This window comes from Dama dama, chromosome 23, assembly GCF_033118175.1.
Source record: "Dama dama isolate Ldn47 chromosome 23, ASM3311817v1, whole genome shotgun sequence".
Taxonomy (NCBI): Eukaryota; Metazoa; Chordata; class Mammalia; order Artiodactyla; family Cervidae; genus Dama; species Dama dama.
The window spans coordinates 11,641,816-11,657,427 of NC_083703.1; the positions used below are offsets into that span (position 1 = coordinate 11,641,816).

General features: G+C 46.0%; 1 protein-coding gene across 8 annotated transcripts in view; it reads right to left on the minus strand.

The window, feature by feature from the left end:
- KIF16B (kinesin family member 16B) overlaps positions 1-15,612 on the minus strand; it is a 279,760-nt gene that overhangs the window by 57,154 nt on the left and 206,994 nt on the right. For 4 of the 8 annotated variants that reach the window (XM_061125978.1, XM_061125979.1, XM_061125977.1 and 1 more), the window contains one exon: positions 15,481-15,603. The exons of the other annotated variants lie outside the window; for them this stretch is intronic. In XM_061125978.1, coding sequence (XP_060981961.1) covers positions 15,481-15,603 — 123 coding nt within the window. The remainder of the gene's footprint in view (positions 1-15,480; positions 15,604-15,612) is intronic. 8 annotated transcript variants of the gene reach the window in all.

Consider the following 15,612-nt stretch of genomic DNA (forward strand, 5'->3'; position numbering starts at 1 on the left):
CCCAACTCCATCCACTCTCCCACTCTCTTGGATGAGAGTTTTCTAAAGTTACCCCATCTTTCTCCTCGAGCCTTCATCACCCCCACTGCCTCGTCCTCCACACCTTTCTCAAGACAGCAGCCAGAGCAATCTTGTTAAAAACTGCCCGAAGGAGCCATTTCTTTGCTCAGATGGGACATCCTCTCAAGGAGTCTACAGTCTGTCTCCTCCCTGGCCTCGTCTCTGGCCGCACTCTCCCTGGCTCACTCTGCCTTCCTCGCTTATCTGGAATCCATCAAACATGCTACACGGTAAATGTGGCCTCAGGAAGCACATGTGAATTTTTCCTTTCTCTGGAATGCTCTTTCCATATGACTAGCTCCAGCACATCCTTCAAGTCTTTGTTTAAACGCCCACTTTCTCAGCGATGCCTCCTCTGGATATACTACTGCACCCCCCCACCCCTTATTCCCCATCTCCACAATACTTACTCCTCGTATTTTTCTACTAAGCATGTCTTCCTACCTAACATGGTACAGTTATGCCTTCAAGTCACTGTGGGTTGGGTTCCACCATAAAGTCTATATTGCAATAAAGTCAGTCACATGACTAAAGAGACATGCCTTCAAACAAGACATACAGATGGCCAACAAACACATGAAAAGATGCTCAACATCACTAATTTTTAGAGAAATGCAAATCAAAACCACCGTGAGGTTATCACCTCACACTGGTCAGAATGGCCATCACCAAAAATCTACAAACAAAAAATGCTGGAGAGAGTATGAGGAAAAGGAAACCCTCTTGCACTATTTGTGGGAAGGTAAATTACTGCAGCCACTATGGAGAATGGTATGGAGTTACCTTGAAAGACTAAAAATAGAACTACCATATGATCCAGCAGTCCCATACCTGGGCATATACTCTGAGAAAACAGTAATTCAAGAATACACCAATGTTCATTGCAACACTATTTACAACAGCCAGGACGTAGAAGCAACCTAAATACCCGTCAACAGATGAATGTATAAAGAAGATGCGGTACAAATGCACAATGGAATATTACTCAGCCATAAAAAGGAACGAAGTTGGGTCATTTATAGAAACATGGATGGACCTCGAGTCTGTTATACAGAGTGAAGTAAGTCAGAAAGAGAAAACCAAAAAACATACATTAATGCATATATGTGGTATGTACAAAAATGGGACCGATGAACCTATTTGCAGGGCAGGAATTAGAGACAGAGAACAGACTTGGGGACATGGGAGTGGGGAGGGGAAGGGGGGACAAGTTGAGTGAGTAGCACTGACATATACATACTACCACGAGTAAAACAGACAGCGAGTGGGAAGCTGCCGTGTACACGGCACACGGAGCCCAGCTCGGAGCTCTGTGATGGCCTGGAGGGGTGGGAACGGGGTGGGTGGGAGGCAGGTCCAAGAGGAAGGGGATGAACGTATATGCACACAGCTGAGAAACTAGCACCACATTGTAAAGCAATTATATTCCAGTTTAAAAAAAGTGAGTCACACAAATTTTTAGTTTCTCAGTACATATTAAAGTTACATTTATGTTACACTGCAGTCTATTAAATGTGTGTGTAATATGTTACATCTAAGAAAACAATGCTCATACCTTAATTATAAATACTGCTGAAAAATGCTAACCTTCATCAGATGACTTAAAAGTTGCCACAAACCTTCCATGTAACAGTACAAACCAAAAAACCCCTCAGTATCTAGGAAGGGCAATAAAATGAGATGTGCCTCTATTTGTTTACTTGGACGTCTCGTTTCTGGCTCTCTTCCCTGCTGGAGTGAGCCCCAGGAGAGCTGGGATTTCTAGCTGCTCTTTACCGCGCCTTAGAAAAGTACCTGATGCAGTGTGAGCATCCTGAGGAAGGGCTGGAGGGCAGAGCCTCGGGCTCAGCAGCAATGAGTCAGCAGGGCCCGTCTCTGTCTCTCTGGCGGGAGAGACGGCCTTAAGCACAACCGGGATTTGGATGTGGATGTGGGGAACTGGACACCAGCTTGCATGACTCTGGCCTGCACCCTCTTCCTTCTCATTGACTTCACAGCTCATCAAGTCGGACTGCATTTTGAAACCTCTAACTAATGAAACAGCTACTTCAAATATACCTCCTAATTTGGGTTTCATTCCTCCTTCCACAGTGGCCCCAGAACAAGGCTTTATAAGGGACAGCAGTTTCTCTAACACCTTGCATGTACCAGATCCTCAGGAGGACAGGCATGGATGAATGATTCCCCGGGCAGCAGAATCAGGGTGTTTGGGCACAAGACGACAGGACAGCAAGAGGACGTAAAATCCCCAGGAGAGCCTCCCGACCAAAAGCACGCGATGCCCGTCCTCCTGCTTCTGATATCAGCCCCTGGGGCTCACAATGCGAGGCAGGTGCTGCCGAGGTGGGGTGTGGGGCTGGGAGGAGACTGAGGAAGACACTCACTCACACCCTGATCACAGCACATGTCACAAGACATTAACTGTAGAATTAATCTTTGCCTCATCAATTTATATAACAGTAATTACATCAACATCTGCCTCTCTGCCCTAAAAGATGTAAGCCCTCTAAGAGAATGGGCCTTCGGTGGTAGCTGGGGTGGCGATGCAAGGGCTCTCACTGAAGAATAAATTAATTGAGCTACTACTATGTGTTGGCACCACCTCAGATGCTGGTGGTTTTCTGAGCGATGTCCTTACGGTTATTCTGCTTTTCGAAGAAGGTAAGGCTCCACTCTCTTGGCTCCATTAACTCTCTTCTGGTGGCTTCTCTGAGGTTCCTCTGAATCAAAGACTATTTTCATCAGTCACATAATAGTATCTTTTTGTTTGTTTTCTCTGTACTGAGGCGAGGGTGTATTCTCGATATATTTATAATCCAAGTTTATACTGAGGCATACAGAGATTTCTAAATTCTTTACCCTTGAGGTTTTCACCTGAATCCAAGTTAAACACAGGGATTACAAAGGTTCAAGCTTCCTGCTCTGTACATAAAACACTTAAATCTCCCCCTTATCTATCAACATGTAAACAAGATGTGGACAGTGACAATGAGTGAAGACCATTGTGAACACCACAGAAATGGTGGTCAGCTCCCCATAGGAAAATGGTCAAATCCCTTTTCTGTGATGGGGACACCTTCACGCCTAGAGTTGGGGAAACAGCACATGTGAAATTTAGGGTAACCCAGCAGAAAGGAGAAACAGCCATTAAAGTCCTATTTTGCCCCAAATTAAAACTGGGCCTGGGATGAGGTGCTGCTGCAGAGAGGAGGGACAGAAGATCAGCACACCCAACATATCAGGTCAAAACAAGCAACTGTTCTCTGCCATGCTGAGAATGCTGGGCATCGACGCTGCGTGCCTTGGAGGAGCCAATTCATTACTTCTCTCTCACTGAACAGGTCTGCAGATACAAATCCATCTTTTCTGGGCCATAAAATGATCAAGCGCAACTTAAACACCATAAATGTGTCCACAAGATGAACTGTGTTCACTTATGAACAATTCTCAATTGAGTGCTTTCCACAAATTTATGTTATATACATATTTTGCTGGTTTAAGGACTGTCAATTTCAGGACCTGTCATCAGTATATATTTGCTTGTGTAAGAGGAGAATCAACAGTTTTTCATTCAAAGAAAAATACTCTAACTGGCCCCAAGTAAATAAGCAGTTACTCACAGAGGTCTCCTCAGCAATGTTTATCTTTAAACAATGTTTGGAGGAGCTGCATCAAGTATATACAAAATTCCTTGTATTCCTTGTATTCATTAACAGTTCACAGGAAATGGTCTACCACCACCCTAATATATACTAAAACAAGTTTTGTCAGATTTCTGAAAAATAGAATCTTACGCAGTAACATAACTATGAACATGCTTGAGGAAACATGAACATATTACAAATATTTGAATCTGTATAACAGCAAGCATTAATAAATTAAATTCACTTCAAACACCAAATGGAACTGCCCAGGAGGCGGGAGGAAGCCAGCTGCCCATTAATCACAGTTGGCCATGTGGTCCTCCTCACCCTGGTCCACCTCTAGGATGGCCTAGGCTTTCTGAGAACCCACAGCCCAGCGCACTGGGATTTCCAGTGGGGATGCTCAACCCGCATGCGCTGCATCCGGTATCTGCCTCTGCTGTGATGCCCCAGCCTCTCACGGTCTCCCAGCCCTTCTCCTCTGATCACTCACCGGGAGCCCAGGGCGAACTGCAGGTCACTCTCCCTGCCCCGAACTCTCTGGCTCCCTAGACCTTCTGGTGGGGCCCCAGCAGAGTAACCCCCTCTCTCCTGTGTGCTGCCCAGCACTGCTGCAGACAGCCCCACAGCCCCTCCAGGGAAAGGCAGGGAACACTGGCACTAAACGTGCACTGTCTTAACTCCAGTACTCCTGGGCCCCCCTGTGGCTCAGCTGGTAGACCATTTGCCTGCTGTGTGGGAGACCTGGGTTCGACCCCTTGGTTGGGAAGATCCCGTGGAGACGGGAAAGGCTCCCCACTTCAGTATTCTGTCCTGGAGAATTCCCTGGAGTACAGTCCGCAGGGTCCCAAAGAGTCGGACACGACTGAGCGACTTTCACATCTTAAGTCTGCAGGCACTCCTACATGGAAATCCTTCTAAATTACACTTTCTGTGATGAGAATTTCTAAACGTTCTACATTTTCAATTCTCACAGATGGTGATATTTTACTGAGATGACTAGGGTCACCCAAGCCCAGCTTCTGAGCAGTCGCTTCACCCATGTTAAGAAAGATGCTGTTGCTACCGTCTTTCCCCCTCCCTTCAGCTTCCCTTCATCAGCCTCCTAGGCTTCTGCCTGAAAGCAGCTACCCCCCTCCAGCGCCGACCTCAAGCAGTATTACTTCCTGTTACCAAAGCATCATCTGAGCCCATCTGCGCGTGGGCTTGTCCCAGCACCCCGCTTCCCTCTCACTCCCACGTGCGAACAGAAAACCTAAGTCTTCTCGGGTGCCCATCACAAGCCTCCTTGTTCTGTTCTCTTCTTTTTCCCACTTCACTGACCTTAGAGGATGTGAACTGATTATTCAGCTCTTCTGTTCCTCAATGTCTTGATACTTCTAGTACAGTCTTAAAAAAAAAAAAGGTGTTACAGGTACCAAATAAATACTTCTTAAATAATAAGTGGGTGAATAATAAAGACAGTGGAGCCCAGAGTCTCTTCGTTACACACTTTTCTGTGATTTCCCCATTCCCTTTTTCTATGTTGAACTGTGGGCAGTAGAATGATCTGCAGCTCAGGCCTTCTCTGATTTACCTACAGATGTCTAAAGCTTTTGGACAACAGGTGCTAGAGGCGATAAGAAAGTAAAGAATCATAAAATTAAAACAAAATGTCATTCACCAGATTCCTTTGGAGAGAGGAGCCTCGGTTTAGTGATAAATGATTTGGGAGTAAGAATGAACACAGGTAGCTGAGAAAGAACTAAAACAAACACATCAAGAAACAAGAGGTGGTCTCTGAACTGCCTTTAAAGGGTGGGTTCTATTAACTGAGGAGACTTGTTTCTGAACATCATGTCCCCGGGTATGCAGGCATGGGGATACAAACCAAGGCAGGGGGTTGGAGCTGACATCCCCCCCGACCCTTAGCGGGGAGTGTGGGGGGCAGCAGCTGGAGCTCCCAGGGGCCATCTGGGAAAGGGGGGACGCTGGTATTTGGGGAGAACCTAACTGTCTAAAGAGGTATTCTCTGTTATTTACTCTGAGATGTAAAACGTTCTTCCTCCTCTGGCTCCCTGGGGACACTGCAGCAAAGCTGACGTACTTTTCTTTCTAGGGACCCAAAGGAGTGCTGAGCTCTCAGCCCAGTGGACACGAAGGAAAAGACAGTGTGTCAGCGACTGTCCTGGAGGTCCTGGAGGTCCTGGAGGCGGAGGGATGGGTGCCATCTGAACCGTGTCCTCTAACCACATCGTGAGTTCCTGAGCTGAGCTCACATCCCCTCCATGCAGTGTCTCTGTGAACTTGAACCGGAGCTCCACTAACTATAGAAATCCCATCTCCTCTGCACCTGTGGGAACATGACGGGCCCTGGCAGGAGGAGATGGTCTTAGAGAGAGCGCAGTGTGTGGGGAGATGGAGGTCTAAGGTCCAACCCTAGATTTACCCCCGCCTGCTGAAAACGTGGAAAGGAGGCTATGGGGCGCTTAGAGAATGAAGATTCCAGAAAGCCACGCAGATATAACGTCACTCTGCCTTATGATGCGGGAAGCGCCCCAGACATCCCCTGTGTAGATGCATCACCAGCAAGTAAAGAAGGTGCCTCGGAGCCTCTGGCTCCCGGACCTGGTCTGAACCCAGTGCGCCAGGCAGACAGGAGCCTGGCAGCCCACTGCTGGTTACAGAGCACTCTGCATGGCAGGATGTGCAAAATCAAACAAGGCTTTGGAGCTGGCCCAAACCTCAGCCTTCTGCAATAACCAGAAGGAATGCACCTTCAAAATAAGGATAATACCATTTATCTCAATACACTTTATACGGTAATTTGACGGTAAATTTGAAAGAATGTCAAAAGATTAAAATATTCTGATGAGATGGATGCCTTTCAAATCCAAGATCATTACTAAGGAGTACTTCTCCCTTCCCTAACACCTCTGAAACAGGTGAGGAACAGGCAGGACTGTAATACCTTAAAGTTGTGGTAAATTGGGAGAATGACAGCCTAAGCAATTTTCCTTCAAATTACTCAGATATTCAGAGGCAAAGCACCAAATGCAAATTATCCAGCAGTCATCACTGGAGAATGGAAAATGAAAGGCTCTGGACTAAGACAGACCTGGATCCTGACTGCAGCCCAGTCACTAATTAGCTGTGTGACTCTGGCGAAATTATGCAACTCCTCCAGCCTTAGTTTTTCCATCTGTAAAATGGACTCCTAACCTATAGCTAACACCTAACCTATAACTGAACTAAAAAAAGTGAAGCAACTAGCAGAGTGTTGCGGTACTCAGTACATAGTAACTGCTGCGCCCAGGATCACCTTACTGAAAAAACCCTTTTATTACACATATTGAAAGGCCAGGGCACCTGTGGAGAGCAACTGCAAAAAGGAAGTTCAAACCATTTTGTGATTTCTTTTAAAACAAATTTTATTCTAGGAAGAGTTGTAAAACTCCCCAAATTCTGAAATGAAGAAATATTAATAGATTCTTATAGCACAAAAACAAATCCGAAATGGAAATCCAAGGTAGGATCACAAGGTGATAACTGCTTTTCCTCTGGGCTTATGAATCAATCTCATCTCTTCTTCATCATTTCTCATGCATGCAATATTGCCTTGGTGAAGATAAACAACTGCCCAAGTAAAAACATGAAAGATGAGTTGTTTTGTATTAAAATAGGGGACAGGAAAGATGTTTATTCTTTTTTTTTTTTTTAGTGAAAGACAACATTCTCAAAGAGATGGGAGGCAATGCTTAAAAAAAAATTTAGGATAATATATGATTCTTTTAAGTCCTAATGTTATTTCTTCCACTTGATATTTGTGTTTGAAAATAGTCCACACACTAACTATTTGAATCTAGATGAACCACAGCTCGTGCGACCACCCATCCATCTCAACTCTGTGAATACACATGCGGGGAGACCATCTATCAGTTACTAATAAGCAGAGATTCAGATGCCAACACACAAATCCTTCTCAACATTTATATTCTACCAAGTTGGGGATGTTTCTAGAAGATGTATGTGCGCATAGTTTATCTAACAGACCAGAATGGCTCTTATTTCTGTTCTGCCAAATAAAGAGACATTTCCCTGACTCTAAATGTGATTTCTTCAGCTCCCAAACTGCACATTTTCTGGGCATTTCTCCTGGCAGATCTATCCACTATCAAATTCTCCAAGTCTGTCAAAACTTTAACAGCCCCAATTCAGAGTGCATGTGACCTGGCCTAGAATTCATGATAAAAGTTAAAGTACACACAGAAATAATGGCAACACTTGAAAACAAATAAGGATGTGGAAATGGTCACTATGTGAGGGCAACACTAAGATGTGGCCTCAACTTCCAAAAAGTGCAGGAAGTAATGACGTTGAGAAGGTCCATGAAGACGAGTAAGCAAAGGAACCTGAATGGCTGACTTTGATTCCATGGGCATTCGGTACCTCATCTACTTAGTTATGAGGTTCCTAGCTGGTGCTAGTGGTAAAGAACCCGCCTGCCAAAGAGGAGACTTAAGTGACTCGGGTTTGATCCCTGGGCGGGGAAGATCCCCTGGAGAAGGGAATGACAACCCACTCCAGTATTCTTGCCTGGAAAACCCCACGGACAGAGGAGCCTGGCAGGCTAGTCCATGGGGTCACAAAGGGCGGGCCATGACTGAAGTGACGCAGCACTCTACATAGTAGCTATGTGGCCTCAGGCAAGCCACTTAAGAGTTTCCTAGCTCATCGAATGTAAATAGCACCCCCTTCCTGGTACGTTTTCTACAGCTGGGGATGTGTCTTCAAAGTGCCTGGAACGAAGCAGGTGCCTGATAGATGTTAGTGTCCAAACCTGAAGCAAGACTGCAGACTCAGTTGCCTGCAGGGATCAGACAGGAAGGAAACTCCAAGAGGTCCTGTGAGTGTAGAAACAGGGAGCAAAGTGGGGGCCCACACACCACCTGTGCACATTCACTTCCAGGGAATGGACGGGGCCCGACAGGGGCTGAGCACAGCCGGGAGATGAGAGTGAGAGGCTTGTGAGATGCAGGCAAATCGCACAGAATGTGTCAGAACAGCTGAGTAAGCAAGCAGCATGTGAGAAATAACAGAATTCTTAAGACGTGCTAAATGCAGGCCCATCACTTATAAGGCAGGCTGAAGATGGAGGAAATCAACGTGATGGGACAATAAGAATGGCAGAGACAGAAAGTGCTGAGCTGTGATCATGTGCACTTTGGGCCGGCTTGTGTGGGCCATGTTACAGTCATCCGCAGGGGGCCCTTTCCCAGCCAGGCCCTGGGGAAGAGCTGGAGCCTCAGGGCTGCACAGGCTGATGAGGGTCCATGGAGCGGACACCTGCCGGGGGGGGGAGACCGGCGCTAAACACCAGAACAAACGGGAAAAGAAAGTGGGAGTGTGGCTGTGACACCTGCTATGGCCAGCAGTAGAGCAGGTTAAGGGGTTGAGTGGGGCGTGGTGTGGGGTCCTGGAGTCGACGATGCACTCTCCAAGGGAAACAGGAACACAGTCTCTCGTAAAGGTTATTTCCAGTTTTCCAGGAATAAAAACCCTCTGGAAACCAAGTTGTTTTTTTTTTTTTTAAATACCAGTGTTAGGTCATTTCTTTATATTATCATGTTAACATGTAAGTTAAAAGGTAGGGAATTTAAAACTATGGTGGAAACCTTGGCTTGTTTCTGTAACGTAAGGGTATGACCACCTCTCTTAGCCATAACCACGGATTCTGCGTCATGCTGAAATGCAACTGAAAAATTAAATTTTACCCAGTCTGGTCCTAGCTAACTGAGGATGGCAAGTATAACACAGGGTAACTGATTTCACATGTCAATCACTGAAAAGCAGTGGAAGCAGGAGTTTTAAGTTGACCTGCTGTGGTCCAGGTAGCGGAGGAACTTGTGACCGCTGCAGTTTCGTGCCATCACAGACTGTACAGGTATTAGGTTGGTACAAAAGTAACTGCAGTTTTGCACTGTTGAACTCTGCTATTTGATACTGGAATACATTCTTAAATAAATGTGGTAATGCTATACATCATTTTAATGTGCATTTCTCACTTTATGTTTTTTGCTAATGACTTAATACTTGCCGTGTATTTTATATTTATTTTAGACTATGGAAATGACGCTAGACAAAAAGCAAATATGAGCAATTTTCTTATTTGAGTTCAATATGGGTTGTAAAGCCCCAGAGACAACTCGCAATATCAACAACGCATCTGGCCCAGGAACGGCTAACGAACATACAGTGTGGTGGTGGTTAAAGAAGTTTTACAAAGGACACGAGAGCCTTGAAGATGAGGAGCGCAGCGGCCAGCCATCATAAGTTGACATGACCAGTTGAGAGCCATCATTGAAGCTGATCCTCTTACAACTACAGCAGAAGTTGCTGAGGAAATCAACACTGACCATTCTATGGTCACGCAGCATTTGAAGCAAACTGCCAAGGTATAAAAGCTCGGTAAGTGGAGGCCTCGTCAGCAGACAAAAATCAATAAAAGTGGATTTTATATGACAACTGGTGACAACCAGCTCAGTGGTTGGGCCAAGAAGCAGCTCCAAAGCAGTTCCCAAAGCCAAACTTGCACCCAAAAAAGGCCATGGTCACTGTCTGGTGGTCTGCTGCTGGTCTGATCCACTAGAGCTTTCTGAATCCCAGCAAAACCATTACCTCTGAGAAGTATGCTCAGCGAATCGATGAGATGCACCAAAACCGCCAACACCTGCAGCCAGTACTGGTCAACAGAAAGGGCCCAATTCTTTCACCCTGACTGCACATCACACAACCAATGCTTCAAAAGTTGAACAAATTGGGCTACGAAGTTTTGCCTCATCCACCACATTCACCTGACCTCTCGCCAATCAACTGCCACTTCTTTAAGCATCTCAACAACTTTTTGTAGGGAAAGCACTTCCACAACCAGCCGGAGGCAGAAAATGCTTTCCAAGAGTTCATCGAATCCCGAGGCATGGATTTTTATGCTACAGGAATGAACAAACTTATTTCTCATTGGCCAAAATGTGCTGCCTAATCATTCCTATTTTGATTAGTGAAGATGTGCTTGAGACTCGTTGAAATAAAAGTTCACAGTCCGAAACCGCAATTACATTTGCACCAACCTACTACGTTCAGCTGATGAGCCCGCCACCTTCAATGGAATGCAGCACACCATGTGCTCTCTGCCACGAGGAGCCAGGCTGCACGCCCGCAGCCTGTCTGCCACTGACATCAGCTGGCGGGACGTACACCTCTCCACATACATGCATACACAGCTCCAGAAGGACGTGCTGCTGGGAGACACTGGCAGGTATGACTTCACCCAAGGACGTCTTCACCCAGGGCTTTCCAGGCATGAGTCCTCCAGGGTCAATGAAATAAGGGTGGGGTGGGGTGGGGGTGTGTGACATGGAGATGACAGCTTCCTGTCCCGTCAGATGAGAATGTCAGAACAGACCCTGACCCAGCAACTATGATGCAGCCACACAGCGGGATGCTGCTAAGCACGAACAAGAAACAAACCACTGCTACACTTCACTGTACAGATGCATCTCTAAAAGGCATGTGAGAGGAAGCAGCCAGACGAAAGAGAGTCAATGTCTCCTGGTCCCATCCCCTCCACACACAACAGATCTGAGGAAGCTATAATTACCGAGAGCAGATCAGGGTTTGCCTGGAGCATTAGAAAGTTTCTAGAGTGAATGAAAACTTCAAAATCTTGATTGGGCTGCTTGATTTGGGTGTACACATATGTCACAGCTCATCAAAGTATACTTAAAATGGTGTAATTCACTGGGTGTAAATAATGCCTAAATGAAGTTGATTTTAAAAATTAAATTTGACCAAGACCCCAAAACCTTATACATATCCATTCTCACAGTTAGTTTATAAAAGAAAGTTGTTTTTAATCCCCCAAATAAAGAAGACATAAACGTCCTTTTGAATTAAAAACTCTTTTTTTTTCTCATTTTAAAGCTCAGTGATGGAAAGTTCCTCAGGACGCATTGTGGACCAGAAAGTGAGCATTCTGGCCCCTTCTCTGCCCACAGGTCCCCCGCCCTGCAGCCAACCTCAAACATTCCTTTAACAAGGATCACGACTGCTTCGTTTGGCAATGAATAGACCATGCTGGAGAGCTGGAGTGATCGGACTGGAGGTTAAAATGAAAATGGACAGGAATATGGAAAGTAAATAACTAATCAATTCTATCTACAGCAGAGTGGGCGGGAACGTAGGAGGTGGAGGAACGGGAAGGGTGCGGGAGAAGCTGAGAGACAAGCTCTCCGCAGTTGTCACTCTCTGCACACGTGTCCTCCTGGGCTCTCGGGGACCTGCCACTTCAACCACTGGGGACGTGCACCAGGGGGCCCTGTACCTGAGTCAGCTCGGCCCCTTAAATGAGCCTGATATAAAATATACATTAATATTACATATTATATCATATATAAGGATACCTAAGACTACACAGATTTTTTTCAAAAAATAGTATTTTTTTAACCTTCTCTTTTTAAAACCATTGGTTCAACAAGAGAATTTAGTAGCAGCCAAAATATTACCCTAAATGTGACGACTTGTTGTAGAAAACATTGCCTGTGCATGAAATAAAGTGATGGAAGGAGATGGTGGTTGCTGTTGCTCAATCACTCAGTTGTGTCCACTCTGCGACCCCATGGACTGCAGCACACCCGTCTTCCCTGTCCTTCACCATCTCCTGGAGCTTGCTCAAACTCATGGCCATTGAGTCGGTGATGCCATCCAACCATCTTATCCTGTGTCATACCCTTCTCCTGCCTTTGTCTTTCCCAGCATCAAGATCTTTGCCAATGAGTCAGCTCTTTGCATCAGGTAGCCAAAGTATTGGAGCCTCAGCATCAGTTCCTCCAACGAATATTCAAGATTGATTTCCTTTAGCATTGACTCTCCAGGCAAGAATACTGGAGTGGGTTGCCATTTCCTCCTCCAGGGGATCTTCCTGACCCAGGGACGGAAGCTGCGTCTCTCGTGTCTCCTGCATTGGGCAGGGCAGGTTTTTTACCACTAATGCTACCTGGGACGCCCAGGAAACGGTTAGCGTAGATCATTTTCAAACTCAGAACACTGAGGGAGAAAAACAACAACAACAACAACAACAAAACCCAAACAGTCATAAAGATGAAAGTCATTAAGGGATCTCCAAGAGTAAAATCTCACTCATTCTCAACACCTTATCCAGTACTTAGAATGTGGCCGGCCCTATTCCAAGCCTTTCACATACAAAAGCTCTTACAGTCCTCAGACCAAGCCAGCCCACAGGATCCCTCAGCCCCATTTCACAGATGAGGCGCGGCGAGGTTACCTGGAGGGGGAGTACCCAACCCCCAGCACTTCTCTAACAGCTCCGCTTCTACTGGAGCCCAGATACTTTTGTCTGTCCTGCCAAGGGAGGGACGGCACAGTCTCATCACGTGTGTGTCTAGGAACGGACCCTGATACCGCTGGGGACAGGGTGCACCCTACAGGGACGTGAGGCCCTCAGGCCACCGCCCTGAGAACGCACGAGGCAGCCCTTCCTCTGTCAAGAACTGGGACTTCTCCAGGCAAACGCTAACAGTCCAGTCCTGGTGCTAATAATGACAGCACCTGGGATGGGGACAGAAGGAAGCAGAGCAATGACGTGCTTTCAGCAGGGCTTTGATCAGCTCAGAGAGCGCAGCCGACACTTCATGTCTTTGGTTTCTCTGATTTGCCTTTACAGTTGCATCACAATTTTGGCCAGATCTGCATATGGCCAGCCTGTAATCTGCTTACAATTTTCATTTAAATCAACTCAGTTAAAAAGAATTAAGTATTTTCTTTACTCATGTCTTAAGTTCTACGCATGAAATCAATCTAACAATTATACTTTATTAGCACATTTATCCAATAAAATAAATCTCTGTACCAACCATGATCATTACATGTCCTCCAAGGCTGTGAGTTTTGAAGAATTCTGAGTTGGCGAAAGTCACTCTTTACCCTCTCATTTAAAAATATAGAAATAATATATATAAATACGCCTTACATGGAGATATTCACAGCAAACTTTTTTGGCCAATCCAACATATAACACATAGGTATGAATGGAACTTTTTGTTGTTCTGTAGTCACTAAGTTGTGTCCAACTGGTTTGTGACCCCATGAACTGTAGCCCACTAGGCTCCTCTGTCCATAGGATTTCCCAGGCAAGAGTACTGGAGCGGGTTGCCATTTCCTCCTCTAGGAGATCTTCCCAACCCAGGGATCGAACCCACACCTCCTGCATTGCAGGCAGATTCTTTACTGCAGAGCCATCAGGGAAGCCCCAAATGGACCTGTACACACACACAATTTCAAATGGCTGAGAAAAGAAATGGGGCAGGAATCAGGCATTAGGTCAGGAGCAACAGAAGCACTGGGTTAAGGACAGGATGGGACATTTTAATAAGAAACTGCAGAATCTGGACAAGTTCAGCCACCACCACTGCCACACAACAAGCATGCCTTCTCAACAGACACCTCAAATATATAAACTAATGCACAAGTTTTGTTAAAAAGGGGGTGGGGAGGGGATAATCAGTAGGTAGAAATAAGAACCTAAAAACTTTGATTAATTAGATAAGTTATTTGCATTGTTTCTCCAGGAAGACTGAAAGAACACACATGTCTAAAGGGAGGGATCCCCCAGAGCCTGAGGGCTCCCCTGAGATGCATCTGGGAGGTGGGGGGAGTGCTGGGGGAGGGTAGGCTGGCTTCAGGATCCCCCCACAGCAGATCCATGCTTATCTGCTTCTGCAGTGTCCTCCTCATACGAGATTCTCTGTTCAAAGGGTTCACTAAAGAGAAATCTGGAAAGCCCTGGTGATGTCCGATTTCCTTATTTTACCAGTGAGGAAACCGAAGCTCAAGGAAGGGGAAGACTTCAGGTCACTCAGTCAGCCGCAGTAGAATCCAAGTTTAGAGAACTCAACATCCAGACTCTGGCGACCAAAACCACCTCTAGGAACGCCCTCCCGCAGACTGGTGATCCTAGTGGACGCCATGGCACCAACACCCTCGCTCATCCTCAAAAGGGAAGTGCGATTACCCACCAATTCCCTGAGGAGGGGATGGCAGCTAGCAGTATTTAATGAAGCGTATGAGTCAATGGAACTCAACTAGAAATAAGATGAAGTCATTATCTGGGGAAGGATGAGGTAAGGAAAGAGGCACGTCTCTTCCTGAAAAGTCCTATAAGTCAAATAACAGATTAGCAAAGCGTCATACTCACTAATAACAGAAACAACAATGAAAACAACAGTAGGTATAATAACAACAGCCATAACGTATTCTTTATCATATACCAAAAACTGGAGTCAGCCTTTTATACGCACTTAACATCCCTGTGACGTAAATATTATTGGTCTAACAGATTTTAAAAAATTGAGCCAAAGTCCATGGTAGGATGGCCCGATTTCCTGGTTTGCCTGGGTACTAAGTAGTTTCCTGAGGCATAGAACCATCTATGCCCAAAGAAGGAAAATCCTGGCAATCCAGGGTGGCTGGTGACCTCACCTGTGGGCCTGGGAGGTGACAGCAATGTCCACGTCGGCCTGACTCCCCACCCACCACCACCTTCCATGGGGTAACTTCCCTCCACCTGTTCCAGGTCAGACTTTCACATACTGGTTTAAAGAAGGACAAGACCAGTATTGTACAAAACCACATGTTCCTGTGTAGCGTATCTCCTTTTACCAAAAAAGAGCACTGCAGAGCCTCATGCCTCCAGCCTCCAGGAGAGCAATGAAGGGACACTTACCTTGACCTCAAACTCGAAGTGCTCGTCCTTCCCTTGGCCGCAGAGGACATAGCGGGGGATACTAATTTTGATGGGGTCCTTCAGGTCGTCTGGATTTGCTCCCAAAGAGCGGGAAACCATCCGCTATCAAAG